This window comes from Clarias gariepinus, chromosome 17, assembly GCF_024256425.1.
Source record: "Clarias gariepinus isolate MV-2021 ecotype Netherlands chromosome 17, CGAR_prim_01v2, whole genome shotgun sequence".
NCBI classification, from domain to species: Eukaryota; Metazoa; Chordata; class Actinopteri; order Siluriformes; family Clariidae; genus Clarias; species Clarias gariepinus.
In genome coordinates, this window is record NC_071116.1 from 10613571 (window position 1) to 10638151 (window position 24581).

Here is a 24581-nt window from a genome sequence, read left to right on the forward strand (position 1 = left end):
CTAACAATTTTATTTGTACAATGAATGAACTGTTTTATAGCTTATCTCTGTATCTGGTTATTGTTTTTTTTAAATGTTACATTTAAAGACATCAAACTTTAAATAAGGAAATAACTGTAAAAATAGACTTTCAGAATAGTACATTAGAATAATTTAAAAAAATTCACTCAAAAAAATTCTGGGTTCTGTAAACACCTGGTTTATTCTTTATTCTCTGGCTTCTCCTAACGGCAGCCTGCAAAATGTTTGAAATATCACTTTTATTGTGTCACAAAGTGTAGTTTTAAAAATGCATGTGTGTACAGCTCAAAATCTTTATCGGTTATTAAAGATAGCGTCTATTTAAAAATTGCCGCTAAAAAAATCGCGTTCAAGTTCACCAAAATCAATAAAGAAAAGCGCACCCTGTTTGCTTTTATTATTTTACAAAATCATAACATTTTGTCATCATTGTAAGTGCATTTAAATAAACATAAAGTCCTATAAAGTCTATGTGGCTTAGATAGTTTTATTATATAGTTTTTGCACATTAATTTGACAACAACACTTTTTTTTGATGCACACCCAGAGTTTTCTGGCTACGCGAGTGTTAAACATGATAAAATATAAAGGCTTACTGTGTTAACATTTACTTTTTTTTTTTATTTAATGAAAACAAGAAACGAAAATTCAAAATTTTTACTGTAATTTTAGTACTGTGATTATGAACTACAATGTTTCACTTAATTTTATCTGCTACTACGTGCAGCTCTACAGGAGCTGCGGCTAATTAATCCTTGAGAGAATGAACTAAAGCCTAAGGCGTCGGTGTATAGTTATATAGCACCACTCAGCAGTAAAAGCCAAATTCTGTCGCCGTGAGATGCAGTGGTAAAACCAATATTTTTGTATATGACACTAAGACACAAGTTAAGGGCAATGTTGATCCCACTACTAAAGAATGTGCAATGATGCAATTATACACTGCCCAGCCAAAAAAAAAGTTAAACTAATATTTTTTTGGAACCCCTTTTGGCCGTGGCATCGTTTCAATTAGCTTATACGATTTCACAACATTTACTTCAGACCAGGTTTGCATTTATTTATCTTTACAATCTTGTATTAATGATGGGAGAGTCAGACTGCTGCACAAAGCTCTTTCTCCAGCACATTACAAGATTCATAATGGGGTTAAGGTCTGGACTCTGTAGCGCCAATTCATGTGTAAAAATTATGTCGCATGCTCCTTAAACCATTCTTTCACAATTTGACCAAGATGAATCCTGGCATTTTTATCTTGGAATATGCCCTTGCCATAAGGAAAGAAAAAAAAATCCATTGATGGAAAAAATCTGGACATTCAGTATAGTTAGGTAGTTAGTTAACCTTATTTTTTAGGCACATAACATTGCTGAACCTAGATCTGACCAGAAGTAATAAACACAGATCATAACACCAGCCCCATAGGCTTGTACACTTGGCAGGATTGAGGTTATCTATTTATGTTTATGCCATTTTGCAGATGTCCTTACCCAGAGTGTCTTCTTTTTTTAATCTCATTAAGCAGCTGAAGGTAAGGGCCTTGCTCGAGGGCCCAATGGTAGCTTGGTGGTGCTGTCGTTTGAACCTGGGCCCTTTTAATCAGTAGTCCCATCGTTTACAACTATCGTATGTTTAGTGTATGTGTGTGTTTAACAATGATTTATTAAAAAAAAAAAAGCCTAATAAAATAAATATCTGAGATATATGTTATTTCTTGGTTAGTTTATATTACACAGTGTTTTTTTTTTTATTATTATAATTATTATTTAATCTTTAAATATGGTTTAATGTGTGTGCGCGTGTGTGAATTTTCTTAAGCCTATCAGATTTGACAGTTTTTCTGTGTTATATATTGGTTAAAATAAAATAAAATATATTACATCATATTACCTAGGTTGTGCTGAAAAGAGTTATGAGACAATCTATTCTTTAATCCTTGATATAATCATTAAAATGCCAAAAAAGGGTCCCCTCCAGGAAGTGATTCTTTTGCAGTGTATATTTTAAATAGATCATCTAAATTCTGAGTTAATTTTTTTTTTTATCTATCTCTATCATTAAACACATTTCTATGACAGTAATAAAAAAAAAATTACAATTAAGCTACTTTTCATATAAAGCAATTCCTGTATAGTCAAAACATGAACTAAATGGGACTTTTGGGAGATGAAAAGAAATCAAAGACCAATGCCTATTAGGTTTTATATAATTATATATTTCATATAACTAATTTGGATTACATATAACACTACACTGTGAGCAATAATTATTATTGTATGTTTAGTAGCTGTAAAATGTGGCTTGTAAACATAATACTTTGTCAGCTATGTAATATTAAAGAAAAATTCCTTATCTATTTCTATTTTTGGCTTACTTTTACAATCCTTCGGTACTGGTAGTAATGATGCTCATGAAGGTCGCTTCTATACAGTAACACAGCTGGACATCTGGATCAGCTCCACACAGATCATCAGCAAATATCTCAGACACAGCCACTCTAAACAATCCCACAGATGGATCCAGTGAATTCTGTGACCTCTGCCTCAGATACTGTAGCCCTAAGGAAAAATATATTCAAGTATCAACCCACCTGAAATGCATCATTGGGTTTATTTAAAAATCTCCTCCACAAGGAGGAACCATATGTGCGGAGATAGCAAATAAGTCTTGATCATATTACTACAAAATGTACAATAATAAAATTCATGCAATTATATTATTCTAAATACATGATCTAAATTGAAAACAGATTTCATTTTTAAATAAGAATCTTAATAGTGGCAAACATACTACTGAAAAAAATGCAGATTTATCTCACATTTCTGTTAATAAAAAAATAGTTTGGGATGGTATTATACTTCATATGATTATAATTATAATATACATACATACATACATACATACACACACACACATACATACATACACACACTCACCTAAAGGATTATTAGGAACACCTGTCCAATTTCTCATTAATGCAATTATCTAATCAACCAATCACATGGCAGTTGCTTCAATGCATTTAGGGGTGTGGTCCTGGTCAAGACAATCTCCTGAACTCCAAACTGAATGTCAGAATGGGAAAGAAAGGTGATTTAAGCAATTTTGAGCGTGGCATGGTTGTTGGTGCCAGACGGGCCGGTCTGAGTATTTCACAATCTGCTCAGTTACTGGATTTTCACACATCTATTTCTAGGGTTTACAAAGAATGGTGTGAAAAGGGAAAAACATCCAGTATGCGGCAGTCCTGTGGGCAAAAAAAAGCCTTGTTGATGCTAGAGGTCAGAGGAGTATGTGCCGACTGATTCAAGCTGATAGACGAGCAACTTTGACTGAAATAACCACTCGTTACAACCGAGGTATGCAGCAAAGCATTTGTGAAGCCACAACACGCACAACCTTGAGGCGGATGGGCTACAACAGCAGAAGACCCCACCGGATACCACTCATCTCCACTACAAATGGAAAAATGAGGTTACAATTTGCACAAGCTCACAAAAATTTGACAGTTGAAGACTGGAAAAATGTTGCCTGGTCTGATGAGTCTCCATTTCTGTTGAGACATTCAAATGGTGGAGTCAGAATTTGGCGTAAACAGAATGAGAACATGGATCCATCATGCCTTGTTACCACTGCGCAGGCTGCTGGTGGTGTAATGGTGTGGGGGATGTTTTCTTGGTACAATTTAGGCCCCTTAGTGGCAATTGGGCATCGTTTAAGTGCCACAGGCTACCTGAGCATTGTTTCTGACCATGTCCATCCCTCTGATCGCTACTTCCAGCAGGATAATGCACCATGTCACAAAGCTCGAATCATTTTACATTGGTTTCTTGAACATGACAATAAGTTCACTGTACTAAAATGGTTCCCAGAGTCACCAGATCTCAACCCAATAGAGCATCTTTGGGATGTGGTGGAACGGGAGCTTCGTGCCCTGGATGTGTTATCCTATCAATATGGGCCAACATTTTTTAAAGAATGCTTTCAGCACCTTGTTAAATCAATGCCATGTAGAATTAAGACAGTTCTGAAGGCGAAAGGGGGTCAAACACTGTATTGGTATGGTGTTCCTACCTTTAGATGAGTGTGTGGTGTGTGTGTGTATATATATATATATATATATATATATATATATATATATATATATATACATATATACACACACACACACTGTATAACTACAAATACAGTAACATTAGCATTCTCACAATGTCCACTTAAAAACTGTTCCAGTGCATAAACCTATATTAAGTTACTTTTCAGGTGTGGTAGTTTAGTCAAAACAAAGGAAATCGGGGACAATTCCAAATACCAATCTATTATGCCACACAAGCTGCATAAAAACCTAATAAAAAAATTAAAAAAACATTCCATCATGATAGTGAAAGAAATAACTTGTAAAGATGACTGATAATTTAAACTGAATTGGTCAGGGCCCATATCAGTATGTATGTATTATCAAAATTGTTGAAATTATTTAAATACAGCTATGCAGAGACGATGCCCTAACAGACTGATGGCATCAAAATGGTTGTGCAGCTGCCAATAAAAGATCTAGAGCATGTTTTGCAAGAAAGGGTGATATAAAATTCCATGAGTGAGAGAGAACAGGAACAGTAAGGCCATAGACAATAAGCTTACTTACAGTATACAGTAAACAGTTCTAAGATGTGTTACCCTACTGGTCTAAGTATCTCTACGGAGAGATCCGTAATAACCTATGAAGTCATTATATGTACATTTTACATAACATGCTCTGAATTACAATCGTTAATCTCCTATTTTTAATTTAACTCAATTTTTTTTTTTACATACAGCAGAATTCAAAGAAAATAATGCATTCATTGTAAACCTACTGGCAATAAATGGGTCTATGTCCCGGGCTTTAGCAGCGACATCAGCAGCACAAACTTGGCCCAGTTGCACCAGCAAGGATGCCACATCATCGTAGAGTGGAGGAAAAGCCCAGCAAACGGACACCAAACATGGTAAGGTGGGCATGAAGAAAGTAAAGCGCTTGGTACGTGTTAGGACTGTGTATAAGAAAAATACCATTTCAGAGGAATATATTAAGAGACTGTTGCAATGTAAAACAAAGACCATTTAAAGGCAGCAATAACATACTACCATGAAATAAATAAATAAATCAACAAATGCCTGCTTACTTGTGAGCAGGGTATTCATCACACTGATAGCCAGGCGTGCCACAGTAAGGGATTTAGGCAGAGCATACTGTGTGCAAAGGTGAGACAGAAGCTGGATTGCAAAAATCTGAGAGCAAGAATATCACATAATTATTAAGAGAAAGAAAACCAGGTCTTATATTTCAAATGATGTCAGCGCAGTCTCCTCATTTCATATAGTACCTGTAATATATATGCTTTCAAGTAGTTTATTAACAAAATTTTGTTCTGTCACACACAGAACAAAGGCTCTACAAATTAACAGAACAACAGATTCCACATAAAAACAGATAAATGTGCCCGTCTACCTGTTTCTCAAGCTGAGGTTGTGCCAAGAGCTCGGGAATAAAGTCTAAACAGATGTGCATGGAAGGAATGCCAGCAACAGTCAGGGGTAGCAGATCCTGAGGATAACCCTGCAAAGAAATACCAAATGTTAAATATGAAAATTTTCATAATTTTATTAAAATGAAATGATGGGCCTCCGAGTGGCGCAGTGGTAAAGTGCTCGCCCTATCATCCAATAATTGAAAAAGATGCAGTGGTGCTGTAAACTCTCGCAGCTGGAGGACTAGAGAGAGCTCTCTCAGAGGGGAGGGATTAGAGGTACTTCATGCTCCCACATTATTCACGGCTCTACAGCCAATCAGGGGCATCTGTGAGCTTGCGCAAGGGGTAGGAGCGAATAGCGCAGTCCTCCGAGTGTGTTACGCCACTCCCAACAGTCGGCTATTATAATGCTTTCTCTGGAGAATAAACAAACCTGGTAGATTGTTTTGAACTCAGAACTGAGCTCATGAAATTCTTGGGCAGTGGCGGACTGACCATCTCGAGCACTCGGAGTTTTCCCCCGGTGGGCCACTGGCCAATGTGGGCCGGCCCAGTCAGTACACAAATATATTATATATATACAAAAAAATGACAGAAACCATAACATTAAAACAAAATTTTTGGATGGATGAGTGCGTTAATCGTGTTTGTGTGCCCTGGTCTTGAATATGCCCATGGTAAAGCATATAAATTATAACACTTTTTTTAGTGGAGACTGTTTCACTGAATAATCCATGACTTTTCAAGAATATGTAAGACCTACTGACACCTGACTCAGGTGAAACCTGGCTTTCCATGACTTGTATTAATGTGTCAGCTGTTTACACCTACAGTGGGGCAAAAAAGTATTTATTCAGCCACTAATTGTGCAAGCTCTCCCACTTAAAAACTGTATGTATGAGAGACAAAATAAGAAAAAAAATTACATTGTGGGATTTTAAAGAATTTATTTGCAAATTATAGTTGAAAATAAGTATTTGGTTAATAACAAAATTTCATCCCTATACTTTGTTGTATACCCTTTGTTGGTAATGACAAATGTCAAACGTTTTCTGTAAGTCTTTAAAAGGTTTTCACACACTGTTTGGAATTTTGGCCCATTCCTCTATGCAGATAACCTCGGTCGCTGGGCAACACAGACTTTCAACTCCTTCCAAAGATTTTCTGGCAAGGCCACTCCAGGATCTTGAAATGCTTCTTACGAAGCCACTCCTTCATTGCGCGGGCAGTGTGTTTGGGATTACTGTCATGCTGAAAGACCCAGCCACGTTTCATCTTCAAAGCCCTTGCTGATGGAATGAGGTTTTCACTCAAAATCTCATGATACATGGCCCCATTTATTCTTCCCATTACACGGATCAGTCATCCCGGTCCCTTTGCAGATCAACGCATGATGATTTCACCCACATGCTTCACAGTAAGTATGATGTTCTTTGGATGCAACTCAGCATCCGTTCTGCTTTCTTCTTCGAACACGACAGTTTGAGTTTTTACCAAAAAATTCTATTTTGGTTTTATCTGACCATATGACATTCTCCCAATCCTCTTCTAGATCATCCAAATGCTCTTTGGCAAACTTCAGATGGGCCTGGACATGTACTGGCTTAAGCAGGGGGACACGTCTGGCACTTCAGGATTTAAGTCTCTGGGGGTGCAATGTGTTACAAAGTAGTCTTTGTTACTTTGGTCCCAGCTCTCTGTAGGTCATTCACTAGGTTCCCCCGTGTGGTTCTAAGATTTCTGCTCACAGTTCTTGTGATCACCTATTGCAGATTTAGTTTTCCCAGCCGTTTTATTATGAATTTTAAAGCATGATCTTCCATGCACCATCTGGCGGATATTTTGTGAAGCACAACAAACACATTTAAATTCTAAAATGGTGCTTGCACCCGAATGAGGATGGTTCTGCTCAAGGTTCCTTCTACTGCCATCTCAGCGTCGCCCCCGGCCTGTTCATCAGGGACTATTTAATCATTTCGATTCATACACATTTTTCACATTTTCTTATCATTTCATTTACAAATTTCCATAAATTTCTTTTGATTGAGTTAAGCTGCTTTGTGACAATGACAATTGTTAAAAGTGCTTCACAAATGAAATTGAATTTAATTAAAGTAATTGGCAAAATCTAAACAGATGATAAACACTTTAAAAGCTTTTGTTAGTTACAACACCAAATACTTTAATTTAATTTTCCTCTTTTTTCCATTATTTTAATAAAGGTTTACATTTGTGTCATCCGAACATAGGATATTGTTCCAGAACTACATATAAGCTTTTTTTCCCCATACAAGCTCTGGATTATTGAGGCATAATTCTTTCCATCTTGTAGTAACCCCTCTTTTATTTACTTTGGTGAAGGATTTTTTTTGGTTGCTGACTAGATATGCAGATCAAGATCTGGATCAGATCATGATCCTTCAAAAGTTTTTTTTTCTGGGTTCTTCAGGCTCTTTGGTGTTCCTACATTTACTGTGTTTTTATTAAATTTTTTATATATCAAATAATTTATTTGACCACAGCTATTTTTTTCTCCCTCTAAACAGGTTTTGCTGCACAATCAATTCTAGACCATTTATTGTTTTACTTGTAAGCAAAATAATAAATAACCTATTATTTTACCTGGCCAAGGTAAGTAGACTGTACATGGAACAGCTAAGGAACCAATTACAGTGGAAACTTGGATTGCCTCGTTCTGAAAACGTGCTTGTATATCAAAGCACTCATATCAAAGTAAATTTCCCCCATAGGAAATAATTAAACGTTAATGATTCATTTCACAAACCAAAAATATAAATACAAAAATATTTTATACAAAATATTAAGTAAAAATGAAAAATTAACCTGCACTTTACCCTTGAAAAGAATCGTGACTGGTATTAGACGAGAGCAGAATCAGGAGCAGAGGGTCTACTATGTAGTACAAATTTTTCAAACAAACACACAATCTGTCTCTAAACAAATTTATCTCCCGCACGAAGGCTGTTGTTACAGTACAGTTACTAAAGGTCAGTCACTACACTTGGACACAAAGGAAAAAAAATACTTTGGCATGAGCACGCGCACACTAATTCATCCTACTGGAATTACTCCTCTAAACAGATCGATTTCCCGCACTGCTACAGCCATTTCAACTTTTTTTCCTTTGCAGAAGCAGGAGCAGGGGGGCTACAGTGTAGGACGACTTTCACACACACCTGTGTGTAAAAGCTTTACATATGTGGTCACTATAGTACTATAATAAACCGTACAAGTGCTATACGAGTGGATGCTATACGAGTGACAAATGTGCACAGGCAAATGTGCACTACTATTGGCTCAGTTGTAATCACGTGACTTATTCAGGCATCAAAAGAAATATACTTTGCTTATTTAGTTTATTTAAGGCATATAAATCAATGACTATTTTCCTATTGTAGTTAAAATTTCTTCAAAAACACCTGTAAAATTTGTTATGTTAAAAGTTGGAGAAACATTTCTTTTGCACTAAATTGCAAAGCATTTTAAATCTTTTTAAAACTCGTTTACAAGCTGCTTTAAAGTTAGAGTTGCTTTGGTTTACGCATTCGATTGCAGTTAAACAGTGACATTTTTTTTACAAGGATTAAATGAATTTTTTCTCAGACTGCCTTAACCCAAAATAGACCCAAATATAGAAAAACATGAGCAATTTTTTTTTTGACCTCTCAGATATTGTTTTAGAAGGCCTCTGATGTAGGAATTAAAGATTTTTAAAAATCTTTTAAAATTTTTTAAGTTTTTAGGGAAATGTTGTAATATTGCAACGTTGGACCTAGTTGTGAGCAGAATTTCTGTATTTGTTCTCACTTTGTCTGAACAGGTATACAGAACATTTAGGCATTCATTTTCAGGGTTGTTTACTTACATAGCCCCATAGCAGTATAATTTAATAAATATATATTATTTTTATCTGAGAAGCATAGGCAAACATTGCACTTGCTACACAGTGTGTTTGTGCATCCATTATTGCAGTGTCTGCAGCGTCCTCTCTTCGTCTTTACTGGGAAATGTGCAATCATGTCTTTGCATACATCCAGTTTAGCCATGTTTCCAGAGTGTGTCCTTCTTTTCCATCTCTGACACAGTTAAGTTGTTTATCAAGTGTAATGAAGTCAACAGAGATTGGAATCTGTTGCTGGATATCACATCAGAAACAGGTGTACTGTGTGTCTGTCTCCCAATACATACTGTACAGACACCAGACATTTGCATTAGGCCCATCTTCAGGTACATGCCAAGCATCTTCTCAATTTCCTTATTATTGGTGTTTACAAAATTTTGGAAGTACGCCAGTGGGGTGAGAAGGGCGGTAGCATCAGTGGTTATTTCTGAACCAGAAAAGTCAGAAACCTTTTACAGGTCACGGTGTTTTTTTTTTGGTTGGGGCTTGATGTCCACATCATCATTGGTTGAGCAGTCAGTGGGTTGGTGGTTTTGTTTGACCATTTCACCTGCATCTTCATTCTCTAAGTCACTTGCATCAGTGTAATCCGAGTCCATTTCAAAATCGCTTTCTCCATTTTGGACTGCAGCAATCACATCCTGCACACTGAATAAATGACCTTTCTGTACTAGTGGCATTCTGAAACTGAAAAAGTTTGGGAAAAATGTAAATAAATATGTGAATAACACATATAGGTCTTATATTGTAGCAGATAAACAAATAATAGACAGGGTGGTAGACCATGTGTCAAGGGTGGAGATCTAAGTATTATTCATCAAAGTATTACAATTTCAATGCAAATGCTAATCAAATTCCACTACATTCAAACAGTACTGTGGCCTGTTATGTTCTCTACTTATCATACTAAAAGAGACACAAGCATCCCGCCTAGAGCACTAACAGGTTCACATTCACACCAACAATGCAACAGGCTACCACTCTGACCCAATGTTGTAGAATTACATAGACATAATAAGCTCTGAATCAAATTTAATTAATGTTTTCTAAAATAACTATATATGTATCTGTTCTAGACATTGTAATAAACACACCAAAAATATTTAAGAAATTTTACTTACTTAAATCTTGACAAATCCAGTCATGCAAAAACGGAGATCCGCTCAATGCAAAGTTTGTAGGTAGAGTAAGTTCATGGCAAGATGACCAGACCTATAAACCCTTTTTCTAACCAATAAACATTGTGAGGACAACCAATAAGACCCATTAAATATATAAATGTGGTTTTAAGAAAAATAAACATTTGCTGGCCTTTTTTTTAGAACTGTTAAAAGTGATGTTGTAATTCTGCAACAGTGGGCTTCACTGGGTTAAACAGGAATGTAGGTTGCTCGCAAGTTATAAGCAAGTTTAATAAAAGTCATTCGATTATGACCAATTATTCCAGACCTTTGACCTTAAATAGAATTCAGAGCCAGACCTTTTAATATCATGTTTGAGACCTTTGTACCGACAAGCATAAATGAGCCTTACGTGCCCATGATCCTTGTCACCAGTGTACTGATATATACAATAGGGAAAACAATTATTCAATCCGCTGTAGATTTTGTATGTTTTCCCACTTAAAGAAATGAAGGATCTATAAAATTGTCATAGGTTTATTGTAAAGGACGGAGACAAAATAACATCAAAATGATGAAAAAACATGTTATATAAATGTTATTTATATAATAGAAACATGGATTATAGAACTTTCAGTGAATAAAATATGTATTTGATCCTCTACCAACCAACCATTCTGGCTTCCACAGACTGGCTATGTTCTCATGTGGAACAGGGCTTAATTTTAAAAAAGTACTCTTAACAGCAACGTTTTATATGTATAAAAGCCACCTGTCCACAGAATCTCCATCTTATTTGCAAATTAAAGAAATACAAAATAACCATCAATGGCCCTCGGTCTGGAGCTCCATGCTAGATTTTATCCAATGGAGTAAGGATAATCATGAAAAAAGTGAGGGCTCAGTCTAGAACTACACAGGAGGAGCTTGTGAATGATCTCAAGGCAGCTGGGACCACAGTCACTAAAGAAATTACTGGTAACACCATGCAGCAATGGATTAAAATCCTTCAGTGCTACAAGTCCACTCCCCTCAAGAGGGCACATTGTACAGGCCCATGTGAAGTTTGCCAATAAACAAAGAAGGATTGGAAGAAGGTGCTATGGTCAGATGAGACCAAAATTAAGCTCTTTAGCATAAAATGTATGCCATTTTTGGAGGAATAAAAATATTGACAAATTTGGTTGGGTACCTCTTGAAGATGGGTCTTCCACCATGACAATAACCCAAATGCCAAGGTTACAAAGGAAGAAGCACATTAAGGTCCATACCATGGAGTGGCCTAGCCAGTCTTCAGACCTTAATTCTATACTGTACAAAATTCATGGAGGGAGCTGAAACTTTAAGTTGCCAGGCAAACTAACAAAATCTGCAGAGGATCAAACAATTATTTTCCCCACTGTAATCAACAATGATTCTATGGTTGATTGGTGCATGTATCAACATCAGAAATCATGAAACCTTATTAGGGTTAACACCTCTATTATAATCTGTGGCCTTACCTGGAAGTGCAGTAGTTTGGCGATGTTGGGATCTGCAATAAACATCTGATGTAGGAGGGAGCAAATGAGGCACTGTACTTCCCTGATGTCACTGAGTAATCCCCCCTCAGTTCCCTTTTTAGCCTTGGGCTTCAGTGGCCAGCAGGGTGTGCAGAAGTGCTTTTCTCTCTCTTGTGCTTTTCTCTTCTCTCTTTCAGTAAGAACCTCAGCAGAATGAACACTTCTCATGGAACATGAACCTAATGAGGTAACAAAATAAAATAATGTTCGTAATGTAACAGGTTTGACGAATGAACACCACCACAAACGGGGAAATATTTTTTTAAAATAAGGAAGGAAAGGGTTTAAAACCGGAGGACGAGAAAGAAAGGAAAACATTTAAAGGTATGTGCACGTGCAGGTCTGGTAGCAGTGCCCAGCTGGCATGTGAGCACAGACTGATGAGCAATGGCGCCGAGCAGAGTGAGCCCGCATGGGCAGCGCCTCCTGCATCTCCGTGGGCATTTGTCTTTTTCCCCGCTGACCAGGCCAGAACTGGGAGGCTTTTTCGCCTGGGAATGGGGGGCCTTAATACAGATGCGCAGTTGTAATTACGTGACTCTCGGCAAATTTATTTTAAAAAATTGCCAAATGCTTGCAGACCAAGTTACACGCAATCCAATGTTTCACCGTACTTCCAATTTCTTTTGGTCCATTAAAAATGTGGGAGCTGTAATAAACTGTTTTAGACAGCTAAAATAAGCGCAGTATGTTGCAAAGTGGGGACTTCATGGACCAGACTTGTTTGTCCAGCTGAGACAGGGAATTTTAGATGCCAGATCAACAACTCTCTGCCTGCTAAGCACAATACACAGCAAGCTCTAAAGCATTGAGTGTTCTAAAACCTTTCAATCATAGCCAATATTAACTTTTTTCTTCAGCAATTTGTGCTACATTAGCTTTTTTGTGGGATTGGACCATAGTCTAGACCAGGGACTCCGACCACACAGCAAGTCATTCTGGACCCACCTCTCCTCAAATTATGAATGCAATAATACAACATACACATTGTGTTAATTAAAAATGTTGAATGTTTTAAATTTAATAAAAAAAAAAAAAAAAAAATTAAAGTATTTTGCAGTTCGGAGCATTTTGAATCTGGAGATTGTTACAGCGATCCCTGGGGTTAAGGCTAAACGCAATAATTTCATGGCAGTGTTGACAACCGATACGCTGAGATATAAGATTTTAAGGTTCAGAGGAGAGAAAAGGACAAAGTGGCATGGCTGAAATTTAACACACTTTTCAGAAGCGACACGTAAACTGCCCCTTAGGGCACCATGTAACTTTTACTTCTAAATAATTTTGATATTACAGTGTAGGATCCCGAAGGCTGGCTCTACGTGGAAGTGCAAGTGCTGTGGCAGCTTGGTCTGTCCTTCATGAAACTGTCAGTTTTGCATTACTCGCCCCACTCAACTACGCTTCTGTATTTGTAGCGTACATTGCACAACTCCAGCGGATTCTCCAGCGCGAAACCAGTCAGACTCATAGTTTCACTCCCCACCCACAATCTATTAGCGTTGATTATGTCACAGCCGTGACAGTTTGCAGCAGCCCTTCCCCTTCGCGCACCTGCAGAAGGGGAGGCCGCCTACCTAGTGCGCCTATGGAGTGAGTGAGGAGCGACGTCAGATTGAGTTCCTGGCAATAAACATATGTTTTATACAGGAGGATCCAATGAATATTTTCTTTTGTAAAGTGAATCAAAAAATTGTGTGTGATTATAAAACCCGCCCTATCCATGTTCTTATACACAATGTTCCAGATTATTATGCAAATTATATCTTACCCTGATTTTCATAATTAGTCATTTCGAATGACAGTCAGTATAATTTTCAAGTCTTTAACCATAAGGGTATAATTAGAATTTTATTGAACAAACCTTCTAATGATAATATTTATTTCAAAAATAAAAAAACTGAAAATGCATTGTTCCAAATTATTATGCACAACAGAGTTAAAACATTTTATAGGTTGTAAAGAACTGAAAATGGGCTTTTGCTAAATTAGCAGCTTTAGGGGGTCATATTTACTGAAATCAAAAGCTATTTCAATCAAAAACATCCTAACAGGGCATGTAACATCTTAACATAGAACCCCTTTTTTAATTTCACCTTCACAATTCTTGCATCCATTAAACTTATGAGTTTTTGTATAGTTTCTGCTTGATTTTCTTGCGGGATGTCATAATAGCCCTCCCAGAGCTGCTGTTTTGATGCGAACCACCTCCCACCCTCATAGATCTTTTGCTTAAGGACACTCCAAAGGTTTTAAATGGGGTTGAGGTCAGGGGAGGATGGTGGCCACACCATGAGTTTCTCATCTTTTATTCCCATAACAGCCAATAACACAGAGGTATTCATTGCAGCATGAGATGGTGCATTGTCGTGCATAAAGAGGATTTTGCTATGGAAGGCACAGTTCTTCTTTTTGTACCATGGAAGAAAGTGGTCAGTCAATATACTTTACAGGAGTCATTTTCACACCTTCAGGGACCCTAAAGGGGCCTACCAGCTCTCTCCTCATGATTTCGGCCCAAAACATGACTCCGGCACCTCCTTGTTGATGTCGCAGCCTTGTTGGGACATGGTGGCCATCCACCAACCATCCATCCATCTGGACCATCCAGGGTTGCACAACACTCATCAATAAACAAGACGTGTCTGCAACCATACATTTTTTACAATTCCTTTTCATTTCATTTACAAATTTCCATAATTTTCTTTCGATTCTGTAAAGCTGCTTTATGACAATGAAATCGCTATACAAATAAAATTTTTATTGAATTGAATTACACAAACCTACCCATAATAAGTCAATTAACCCAATAATAGAATGGTTTGGAATTTGCAAGGGAGCACCAAACATTGGACGAGATAAAAATTGCGCTCGTTTGAGTTTAAATGCAGTTTTCAATAAATTGCCAATCTCAGTTTTTTTGTCTCTTGCTCCTTTTTCTTCTTTTGACATTTTGAAGCAGATGTTACAACCCGGTTATGACCCACCAGCACGAAATGTGAATACTTGGAATGTTTTCCCTAGTCTTAAGATTTTGTTCAGGAGTGTGTATTCCTTATATATATAAGGTATACACACTCCTGAACATGGCAAATTCTTGTGCGACCATCCTTGAACTTCTTGATCAATTTATCAATGTGTAATAATTTCTACATTAGTCGTATGTTTACATTTCTCATATGTTTACATTTCTATTGTTCTGACCCAGTTTGTCTAGCCACTTAAATTTGGCCCTTCTCACAGAAGCTTGTGGTATGTTTCTGGTATACAGTACAGTGGATCTATCAAAAGAACTATAAGGACCTAGAAAAAGTAAATCAAGGACGGAAAACTGGCATAGAGACAGGGTGCTGATACACATGAGCGAATATATATACACACAATAAAACTAAAGGCAAATAATTTGTAAACAAATTGTGTTCATGCTTCGGCTAAATAACATTAAGAAATCAGTATTTGGTGGAATAACCCCAATTTGCATTTATTTTGGCATGCTTTCCACCAGTTTTTCACATTACTGTTGGGTAACTTTATGCCTTTTTTTTTTTTTTTTTTTGCAAAAAAAGCAAAACAGCTCATCTTTGCTTAATAGTTTGTGACCATCGATTTTCCTTTTGATGACATTCCAAAAATTTTCTGGAGTAAATTGCAGTGTTGTCTTATTTTTTCAAGAGCTATTTATATGTACAGTAATATCTTGGATTACGAACATAATTCATTCTGTAAGCGGGCTTGTATATCAAAACACTCATCACTCATTAAAAAAAAAAAAAAAAAAAAAAAAGAAATCGAATTTTCCCATAGGAAATAATGGAAACTCTAATTATTCATTCCACAGCCCAAATAAATAAATAAATAAAAATAATTAATACAATATATAAAGTAGAAATAAGACAAATTAACCTGCACTTTACTTTTTAAAAGTAAAAATAAATCCCGACAGATTAGTGTTTCCATTTGTGCGCGCAGGCGCTGTGTATGCGTGTGAAGCTTAAGTAAGAGGAGAGGAGGAATGAGCACTCCCCTTTCCCTCTTCCCGCCTTACCTATGTAAACCTTCTTCCTCTCTTGTGTTTCACACACACGCACACGTAAACACTGTTTTATCAAGAAAATAAACAAGAAATCTCTAATAACACTAGAATGAGCGCACACTAACGGGATCACCGCTGTAAAAAAAAAATGAACCTGCACTTTACCTTTAAAAAGAATTGCAGCAGAGCAGTGTTTCTGTTTAGAGCAGAGTGCGTGTGTGTGTGAGAAGGCGAGAGGAAGAGGGCTGTGTGTGTGTGTGTGTGTGTGTGTGTGTATGTGAGAGAGCGAGAGGAAAAGGAATGTGTGTGAAGGGGCACGGTGTGCAATGCAGTTAAAGAAAATGTATCTTTGACCTCTCTAATAAGACTTTCTTTTGCTCATCACGTGCGCACGTGTGTTATAACAAACAGAACTTGCGTGCTGTACACACACGCAGACAAGCACAAAATAAAAGATGTTTTACACACACGTGGTCACAGTGTTATAGTAGAAAGTACACGCGTGCACAGATGTTGATTATATCAGTGAGAGATGCGCACTAAGACCGAGCTGATGAGACAATTACTCACAATTCCGCAGCGCAAGCAAGAAAAACCATTGGCTTAGTTGTGGTCACGTGATGCTCGGCGTCAAAACAAGAAGCGCATGCGTGTTACATGATACTTTATATTTGTAAACCAAGACTTGCTCGTTTTTCAAGTCAAGAATGATTAAAAACCTTTGCTCGTCTTGCAGAACACTCGCAAACTGTGTTACTTGCAATCTGGTGTTTCTCTGTATCTCTCTTACACACACAGGTGCATTGCAATATATTAGATTTGAAAAGACTCATGACATGTCTGACTCATCCTGGTGTCCCGCTTCTGGTTGGAGATCTCGATGCATGCGTGTGGCCTGCCTGGGAACGGTTCCACTTTTCCACGGTCCTATCCTCGTCTGATGCAGACAGCTGTTTTCTGAGGACTTGTGACTTCAGTTGCTCGATAGTTCAGGACTGGAGCTTCCTACAGTCTACCTGAGCCTCCAATCACGAATTGGACTCAATTTTAACTTAAACATATCCTCCTGTTATACTTAACTTCCAGTCTCACACAGTATGCTGCAGATCAATCCCTCCTATCCATTATCACCCAGATGAGGATGGGTTCCTGGTTGAGTCTGGTTCCTCTCAGGGTTTCTTTCTATTACCATCTCAGGGAGTTTTTCCTAGCCACTGTCACCGTCGTCCTCGGCTTGCGCATCAGGCACAGTCTTATTTTGATTCATACACGTTCACATCTCATACAAACTTAAATATTTCTTTTGATTTTGTAAAGCTGCTTTGCGACAATGTCAATTGTTTAAAGCGCTATACAAATAAAACTGAATTGAACTGAATGATTAAAGCTAAATTTGAATACTGTGAAAAAGTTCACTATTATTCATAGTGTCACACCCTAATCATCTAATTACCTCAAAACACCAGCAAATGTTCCCTGAGGCTCAGTCTGGTTCAGTAGGCTGGCTGAATTCTTGAGGATTGTGAAATTATGCCCATTCAAAAATTCTGGGGAGATTTAAGGAGTGGACTGCAGTCAGTGCTTCAGAAGCCACCATGCACATACGCATCCAGGACATGTGCTACAAACTGTCAGATTCCTTGCGTCAAGCCCCTTTTGAACCAGAGACAACATTAAAGACCTCTTACCTTGGCTAAGGACAAAAAGGACTGGACTGTTGCTCTGTGGTCTTTAGTAAATTCTGCATTTCATTTGGAAATCAGGGTCCCAGAGTCTAGAGAAAGAGAGGAGAGGCACAGACTCCAAATTGTTTGAGGTCCAGTGGAAAGTTTTCACAGTCAGTGGTGGTTTGGGAGTCATGTCATCTGCTGGTGTTGTTCCACTGTGTTTTACCAGGTCCAAGGTCAGCGCAGCTGTCTACCAGAAAGTTTCAGAGCACTTTATGCTCCCCTCTGAACAGCTTTATGGAGAGGCTGATTTCATTATCCAGCAGGACTTTACACCTGCCCACACTGCCAAAAGTACTAATTCCTCTTTTAAAGTTCATGGTGTCCTTGTTCCTGATTACCCAGCAAACTCGCCCAATCTAAATCCCATAGAGAATCTATTGTATATTGTGAAGAAAAAAATGCAAGACACCAGACCCAACAATGCAGAAGAGCTGAAAGCCGCTATCAGAACAACCTAATATGGACCTGGGCTTCCATAACACGTCAGCAGTACCACAGACTGATCACATCCATGCCGTGCTGCATTGCTACAATAATTAATGCAAAGATAGGCCAGAAGTCTTGAGTGCTGTACATTTTAATACTTTTTTAGTACTATAACTTAAGTAATGTTAACATTTTCTGAGATACTGAATTTTGGGTTATATTAGCTGTAAGCCATAATCATCAAAATTAAATAATCCAGCCTATGTTCTATAATCCAGTTTATGTTGCGTTTTGTAGTGGCGCTCGATTGACTTCTACACTGGCGTTTGTTTGGCTCCGTCTAACGCCAGCCTGCAGCCCGAATTGTAGTTTGTGTGTTGACCTGTGGAGGCAGTGTCGGGAACTGGATATGAAAGCCCTTGTTTTATTTGCAGTGCCTCCTTTTAATATAGACCATTTTACTATATTAGACATTAATTTTCTTGTTTTAAAATTCTCGTAATATGGCGACATAGTGGGAGAAAAAAAAAAATCGCTGCCCTACTGGGTTCACCCTCTTTATTTAGCTTTTTTTTTCCACATTTCCTTATGTATAGCATGTAGGATCATGGGATATATCCGGTCCTCCAAAGCGTAAAATGAACATGGAGAAAACGCACTAGAAGCATTTTCCTTGCGTTCGTTAGGATTTGAACGCCAAGAAAAAGCTGCATGCAACATTTTTTTGACGCCATATAAACGCGCAGCCGGACAAACGCACGTCACCAAAGCCTGTGTGAATACTCTTATTAACTTCTACAGAAGTCGGAAAAGGGATCCCACGACTTGCCGCGCTGTGAAAATGCCCTTCAATACCTGTAGGGGGCAGTCGTGTTTCAGTCTAAAGTATTGTGTGTCTACTGAAGCCAAAAAATGTTATGTCTCTTAGGTGCCCATTGACAGCAAGCGACAGAGCTCATAAACGTGTCAAGCTCAAACTGATATGTATTTATTCATCATTTTCATTCAGAATTATTATTAGTAGTAGTAGTAGTTCTCCGAATTTATTATTATTATTATTATTATTGTTGTTGTAACGCACCCACGCGTGTGCAAAAGGACTAAGATGTATGATTGTTTTATTTAAAAATGCTTCAATTTCATTGGCTGTCACTGAGTGTCAGCTATTCACGACTGGCCCCCCGCGGAACGCAGAATCTCCAGGCTTTGACTGCGCTTTCTCCATTCGTTATTACAGGGGCGGACTGGGACCAAAAAGTGGCCCTGGACTTCCTGGCCCACAGCAGCCCACACCATAATACATTGGCTCATTAATATAGAGATACATTTTTAACACCAGTTACTAGTATAAAAATATAACACAATACAGAAATCAATGCTATTTAAACATGTTATTTGAAGTATCGCTGAACATATATTGGGTCATATTAGTAAAAGAAACGACAAAAAAGAACATCAAGACAAACAACATATAAATCTATAAAGACGAGCAATTCAGTGTAAAACCGCCACTGCCTATTTTCCACCACATCACGTACTTCCCTGATCTCCATCTCCGCGCTTTGCTTTTATAATGTGGAGCAAGCCCGAGATCATATTAACGTAGCATTCATCATTCAAAGTTATTCATATTAGTGTATAGTTAGTGTGATTTGAAAAGTGCTATAACTCCTGCCACAGTTTCAGCCCAGTGGAACAATCTGACTACATGTGAAGTGCCATGAAAAAGTATTTGCCCCTTCCTATTTTTTTTCTTTGCATATTTGTCACACTTGTATAGGTGGAATTTTACCTAAACACTTTAGGTGAGAACGCATAGGTTAATATGTATAGGTGAGAACAGCTGATTCACACTTGGGGAGAGTGAATAATTTGCATTTGAATGTTGTCTGGCATTGTAAGCACACGCAGTGACACTAAAAGAACAATAGGATTAATTGGAATAGGACGCACTAAAGAGGAGGATTTTAATTAAGACTATTAAAAAATTAACCTGCGTCTATTTTTAGGCGTGCCAGCTGCCACTTTTTAGTCTTATAATGCCCACATAACATGCTGGTGAGCTATCCATGCCAATGATCCCGGGCTTGCACCCTGCGCTATAAAATACGAGTACGGCGGCCATCCGCGGACAGCAGCTCCTGCCTCCGTCCGCTCGCGCTGACTCTTCTTTAAAGTCCCTGGGGCGCGTTCCATTTGCCCCGTTTGCATGCCGCACTTCCGCGTTGTGTGCGCGCGTCTCACTTACACCGCGTAGTAAAATCCACTGTAAACCAACAGACCCCAGAGTGTTTTATAGCGCGGATTGAATGCCCGGGATCTTTAGCAAGGAGAGCTCTTCTTCACCATTCGTGCCTAATTCCGCAGCCCCGCTTCTTCGCATATCTAAAGGAGAGGCCGCCTAACTAGTGAGCGAGGAGCGATATTGATTTGGGCGCACGCCGTGATAGGCTGAAAAAAAACTATTGTCCTCAAAAATGTAACAGATGAGGACTCTGATTAATGTGCAAAAACTATATAATAAAACTATATAAGACTACATGCCTTTATAAGACTCAACTTTTATTTAAGTGCACTCACAATAACGAAAAAACGTTGTGATTTTATAAATGTTTGAAAGCAAATAAGGTGCGCTGTTCTGTATTGTTTTTGGTAAACTTGAGCGCGTCAGAAAATGAACGCAAACGTTTTTTTAAATGGTCAGAGTCAGTCTGCTTGCTGTTTTCCCGACACGTTCATAATCATTAGTCTACTTCTGCGGTGCGCTCTGAAAAACTCCATGCATGCGGCTGAGCGCTGATTAAAACTATGGAGTAAATTAAAGAGGAGAATCACGATGCCAAATCGAAGTCCTGAGCCCAAACCTCATTTAAATTAAAATAAATATTATAAGTAAAAAACAATAGCCCACGTTTAGAAACCGTTTATAAATTCTTTCCGACATGAGTTGGCATTTTTTCTAAATAGATGCTATCTTTAATAACTGATGGAGGTTTTGAGCTGTATACACACGCATTTTTGAGGGGTTTAAAATTAATTAGTCGGAGCAGACCTACATAAGAGGTGAGAAGTGAATAACTGAGCGCGCTGTCGTGTTGTATATACTGTACAACACGCGTTTATCAAGCTTTTGATAAAAACGCTGCCTTTTGTAAAGTGAAAGTACTTTACAAAAGACGAACAGCTTTATTTCAGTCATGAATTCACAATCACATCACATTCCAGCTATTATTTCCAGCCGTGGTTAAATAATGTATGAAATAATAATTAAATGCTGGACACAAACAGCAAATATGATGATTATTATAAAAAGCCCGAAGTTGTTCGTGGTCATAAAATAATATTTACTTAATAACATAATATATATAGTTCATTCATGTTTTCTGATGATGTCGACACATTTGTACGTTTTAAATAAGATATGTTGGCATATTCACGAATCAGGACATTCGCATAGTTAAGACTATCAGATAGCCTACTATTAGGCAATTAAATTAATTTCAACACCATGTAAACCGAGACATTGCCATGTCTTTCACTGTTTTGTCCCTGTTAAAACATTACAAAAAATATATAAGAAACTTATTAAGAATTTTAAAGCACGAATTTGGGCATCTCATTTCATCATTATGAAAATAATATGAAGCACATATACACACATTTATCATCAAAGATCTGTTGTAAAGCAAAATAAAATTCATGTTTGCTTCAGCATTGGGAACAATATTGTTTTAGACTAAGTAATTATACACAGTTCTTCGTTGTACAATACTTGGTCCGGCGTTTAGATAAAGCCCTTCCATGCGCCATCTGGCGGATATTCAGTGAAGCACAACACATTTATTTAAATTCCCCGAATGTTGCTTACGGCAAGTCGCGGCACGCTGCGCGCTAAATTGAGGCATCCCACGGGAAAACACGCGCAGTCTTAATGGCCACATCTGTATGTGTAGAAAACCCTCGGACGCTACGAACGCCAAAAAACTGCTTGATTTTAACACCCGGGTGAACAAGGCCTTATCCAGCTCAAATGAATGCAATGGCAGCACTTAAGTAAAAGGAGCTTAGACTGTTGAAAGAGTGGTGCTGTATGCTTAGGCTGGGGCAACCATAGCATTGCAGGCTCACCTTTTAAAGTTTCCAGGGCATGAGATATTGCTGTTGCTTGGCATGAATGAAAGTACCACTATAGCACATGCAGTACTTTGGCCTGCTCTTTTCCATGCAGTGATCAATTGGCAATGTTCAGTGTGTCCGCGTTTGAAGTCCTTGGAGTCTGTAGCATTGATCTGCCCACGTGCCGCTGTTGCCTTTAGCGTTTGCTGCACAACGTTAGGTTCTGAGCCTTGAACTCCGACTGTTCACTCACACCTGAAATGTACTCGCCCACTCAGTACTTAATCGGGGCTCCCTTTGCACGAATTACTGCGTGGCATGGAGGCGATAAGTCTGTGGCTCTGCTGAGGTGTCCAGCAAACAACGGCGAGAGCCATTATCCACAAATGGACAAAACCTGGAACAGGGAAACTTTCCAGAAGTGGCCAGCCTACCAATTACTCCGAAAGCACAATAATAACTCATTCAGGAGCTCATAAAAGAACCCACCATTTAAATGCATTTTGCATTTCATCAGGTTTTTTTTTTTTTGGTAAATTTTGAACCATATAAGTCTAGAAAAAATTTAAAGAAAAGAAAAAAAAAAGAAAAATAAAATCAGCACGGGCAAATACGTTTAACCTGCACAGTAAATATACAGTAAGGTTGTAATAGTTTTTTATTCATGTGAACTAATAAATTTAAATTTTGAGTAAAGACTACTAATGCAAACTTTGTCTACTGCATCCAATTACAATTCTATGTTAATATAACTTTATAACTTATAACTAATATAACTCCTGTTTAGTTTCACCTTGTATAAAAACAGATACTGAGTTAAGTCTTAACTAGAAGCTAAATACCTGTGTCATTAACTAATTTTAAGCAAATTTTACATCACAATGGACTGAAAGGCTGCAGTCCAAGAAAGTCGTCCCTACTCCAAAATTTGTGGACTCTGCTACAAAGTTGTAATTGTACAAGGAAAGTAACAAATTCAATTGAAGATTTCCATTCAGTATATGTCAAAACGGATCAACTGAAATAAAGAAAGGAAGACGAAAAATGCCTATAAAGTCAAAATCTGAAATTAGTTATAGTCTTACTTTATTTTTTTATCCTTTTTATACTTTTTAAGTCAAATAAACTTTTGCATGCATTTATTTTATATGAATTGTAGTGCTTACTGTGCTATCAATTTAAAAATAGTCAAATGAGTTTAAATTTCCTCTCAGGGCTTAATAATTAATTCCTTAATTTGCTGCTGGTGGACTAATTCATTGTCTATCGAGGAATAATACGAACATTGTAACGTTACATGATGTGTAAATTAAGATTACTGTGTAATAAAGCATTTACTATAAGAGAAAATGGCTGTCCTGTAAATATGTCCCGATGGTGAATAATCTGAATTTCGGATTCAGCTCACAGTACAATACAGTGGAAAACAGCTGATAGAATGGCGTCCGGGATTCCCCTCGCATTCCTCTTATGTGTGTGTGTGAGAGAAAGTCATCCTACACAAACTCCTCTCCTCCTCTGAGACAAAATATCATCTGGGATTCCCCTCGCACCACCAACATTTAAGTGTAAGATTAAGTCTTCCTTAGGCACTTAGGTTACGGTCTTTGGCCATATGATGGCAGTGTGTAGAAAAGTGACAGATTTAGTCCAAGGGGATTAGTGTGCTTTACATCATACATTCATGTTGAAGGCATACAAGACTTACTTTGTCAAACTTAAGAACACAAATGTGCTCCTGGAACGGAACTCGTACATAAGTAGGGGACTACCTGTATTTTTTTTGTTACGATATATAGAATATTGAAAAAGCATAAGTATTTTTAGATACCTAGTCCCCATTTATTTATTCTTGTCAAGACTGTTCAACATTATTTTAACTGGTCTACTTCCTACATCTTCAGTACCATGTTTCTGATAAAAGTTGTTTACTAGAACATCCAGAAATTTTCATTGCACTTGCAATTATTCCCTTGTTACATACATGAGATGTATTGAAAGCTCATTTTTTATTTGGTGTCTACTGTGCTTGTTTATATTCACCTTCTCTGCTCAGTTGTTGCTCATCCTGGGAGAAGGGCTGACATATCTCCAATAAGATCTGCACTGCTGCACTGTCCTGCATTTTTAAAAACAA

The 24581-nt window shown here is 37.7% G+C and overlaps 1 protein-coding gene across 1 annotated transcript in view; it reads right to left on the bottom strand.

Annotated features, from left to right (window-relative positions):
- The window catches only part of ints2 (integrator complex subunit 2), a 154950-nt gene that overhangs the window by 1617 nt on the left and 128752 nt on the right, over nucleotides 1-24581 (bottom strand). The window contains exons 21-26 of the mRNA XM_053515907.1: nucleotides 24488-24563; nucleotides 12080-12318; nucleotides 5513-5620; nucleotides 5187-5292; nucleotides 4878-5054; nucleotides 2396-2579 (exon numbers count right to left, since the gene is read on the bottom strand). Of these exons, the coding sequence (XP_053371882.1) occupies nucleotides 2398-2579; nucleotides 4878-5054; nucleotides 5187-5292; nucleotides 5513-5620; nucleotides 12080-12318; nucleotides 24488-24563 (888 nt within the window). The 3' untranslated portion in view covers nucleotides 2396-2397. The remainder of the gene's footprint in view (nucleotides 1-2395; nucleotides 2580-4877; nucleotides 5055-5186; nucleotides 5293-5512; nucleotides 5621-12079; nucleotides 12319-24487; nucleotides 24564-24581) is intronic.